The following is a 2,812-nucleotide window of genomic DNA, read 5'->3' on the forward strand; positions in this document are numbered from 1 at the left end:
AAACAGTTTACAACAAAAAATCATGATACAAGTATTTTAATAGCAGAAACAACAGAATAGCAGAGAGATAAAGGAGAAACAGAGGCAGAAATAGAGAATTATAACATAAATGTAGAGTTTAGACGGAGAAGAGACAGAAACTTGCCGGAGAAGATAGCAATTTAGAGAGATATAGTTAGTTAGAGACCAGAGAGTGAGAGAGTGTGTTGGAAAAGATTCCATTATCATATTTTAATACATAATTTGAAAATACAGACTCACGCATGTATTTATAGACCATATATAAATGAAAGAATCCTTGCTTACTTGCTAACACTTCCCTGGATTCTAACTAGTAATAATACTGTACTGCAACAGTACTGTTCCTAGGTCATAAATGGAATTATCTTTATAACTTGCAGGAGGCAATGGAGCGTGCTGCGGAGGAATTTGCTTCTCAAACTGATCCAGATGAGCCACCTCCATCTCCTGCCACCTGCAGAAAGAGAAATATATTAATTTCTCTACGAGCTCGTAAGTTGAACAAAGGAAAGATATTTATGAACCCAAACAAGACTGTTCAAGATGTTCTACCGCCTGAGGAGGCAGCCAAATGGACCACCTTGTCCACTCCCGCCCGTATACCAAACCATGCATATGATATGATGGGTAGAGCACTAAATGAGGTGACTGATATGGTCCAGACCATGGATGGGATGAATGAGATCCCACGATCCCGCCTCGATGATGATTTAAAAAAATTAGCTGATGGTGCATATCCAAGCAAGGATGATCCTGTTCAGAGGCTATTATGGGACCAATATATCAAGGTTGCAGCAAGTTTGGCTTGTTCTCAATTCGAGAGATTCAAAAAGGTCATCATTGAGGTAAATAAAGACCCATTAAATAACTTGTGTTTTGATATATTCACGCTCTGTAGCTTGCAACCAGTAGCTTGTTATAAGGTTACCATAAAGACAGTTATTTGCTTAATGATTTGTATCCAGTATATTTATATGTGATATATATTATTTCAACATGGTACAGTTTCAACAGTTTAAAGCGTTGGTTGCAAAGAGCTAAAGAAGAGATATTATTTTGTTGTCGTGTCTTTGTCTATCAAGAGTTTTTATCATAATTTTAATAAGTCCGAAACTAGTGTGCCAATGTCTGAAACTTGTTATATATAGTCTCAATCTTGTTATGATTTTGTAATCCAAGTTTTGATTGTTTGAGCTACAAGGCATGATACTTTGTGGTCTGTTTATAATCTTAAATTACACAAACTAGAAGGAAATAGGTGTAGCTGTGTAGGCCTGTAGCAGGCTTTGTTCTGAATTGTTGTTAATAATGCTTGTGGTCTGTTTAGTAGATGTGCATGATATTGTTTAGTCTGTCAAATATGGAAACTGTGTTGCACCAGAGTGAAACTCTTTTTGGTGTATACCTGAAAAAAGCATCTTTAGAACTACGTTTTTGGATATTGAATTTGGGCTTTTGTAGCAGTTGACACACCCCAGTGCCTATAAATTACTCTGTCATGATCAGATGGCATACAAATTGTCAGGTTAGCTAATATGTTTGTCTTAATTCTGATGGTTCCAGTAGTTAGTTATATTATATTTGGTTCTTCGGAAAAAAAAGAGAAATATTGAAAAAATAGTTGTATAGCGTTCCTGAATTGTACTCGACTTCTATAATCTTTTATTGGACCAAAGACTACTATCTTGTGATTGTACTGATTTGAGCTTCTATATTTATATGTGATATATATTATTTCAACATGGTACAGTTTCAACAGTTTAAAGCCGAGTGATAATACATTCTGTTTACCCAGACTGACCCAAACCAATCCCTAGTTCTACTATGTTTTTACAAATTTTTGCACAAGTTTTTTATTTTTGCTGATTATTATTTTTGCTCATTTATCTCGAATAAAATGACCTTTAATTTTGATTCATATATAGGATACCCAGGAGGATGGAACTGAAAATGGACATGATATGGAAGATGATGAAGGAAATGAGAATGGGCAGAACATTGATGATGAAGCAGGAGATATGGATGATGACGGAGGAAACATGGATGGATATTATAGTGATGAAGATGGCAGCTTCAACAACACTCAACTCACCCCTTAGTTTATGTGAACTTTTTAGTAGTCTATCCCTCCGTTGAATTAGAAGTTATGCTTTTGTGAAGTCTAGTAATCCTTATGTGAATTTTACCAAGTACTCTAGTCTCTTTATGTATTAGAAGGATATTTTGGCTTAATGTTGAACTACTTTTGCTTTTGGTGTTCAAATTCTCTGTTACTATAAATTATTTCCGTTGTTATTAAATTATAGCAATTCTATACAAATAATTTGAGTTCCGTGAAGGTAGACCATAAATAAAATGTGACTGATTTTGGAGATGTAGAATAATATTTTGACCAGTTTTGGTCATTTCAAAGTGAATCTATGTGACCAAAATCAGTCGTCATGCATTTACAAATTTGATTGGACGTAGTTAATTGTGACCCGAATTGGTTGATATTCATGTGGAAGTGACTGCCAGTACGACTGATTTTGGTCTTATATAGTGTCTAGATTTGACTGTACAGGGTCACAACATATGTGACTGGAGCTCGTCAGATTGTTAATTTCCAGAAACAACTAACTTTAGTCTCATCTAAATACCCCCTTGTGTCTGGCAGCAGTAATAGATAGAATTGACCACAAGTGGTCACAAAAGTTGCGACCGGAGATGGTCATTTTTTTGTGACCGGAGATGGTCATTTTGGACTAGTTTTGATTGCTTTTTTGTTAGCTTAGAGTAACTCTTATTGGTC

The 2,812-nt window shown here is 35.2% G+C and overlaps 1 protein-coding gene across 1 annotated transcript; it reads left to right on the forward strand.

Moving 5' to 3' along the window:
* The first annotated feature begins 354 nt into the window (after positions 1-354).
* Positions 355-2,135, forward strand: LOC108192229 (uncharacterized). Its single transcript, XM_017373493.2, has 2 exons — positions 355-866; positions 1,947-2,135. Exons 1-2 carry the CDS (start codon positions 408-410, stop codon positions 2,118-2,120), a joined length of 633 nt encoding a protein of 210 aa, XP_017228982.2. The 5' UTR covers positions 355-407; the 3' UTR covers positions 2,121-2,135.
* Positions 2,136-2,812: the final 677 nt, after the last annotated feature.

This window comes from Daucus carota, chromosome 4 (genome assembly GCF_001625215.2).
Source record: "Daucus carota subsp. sativus chromosome 4, DH1 v3.0, whole genome shotgun sequence".
Taxonomy (NCBI): Eukaryota; Viridiplantae; Streptophyta; class Magnoliopsida; order Apiales; family Apiaceae; genus Daucus; species Daucus carota.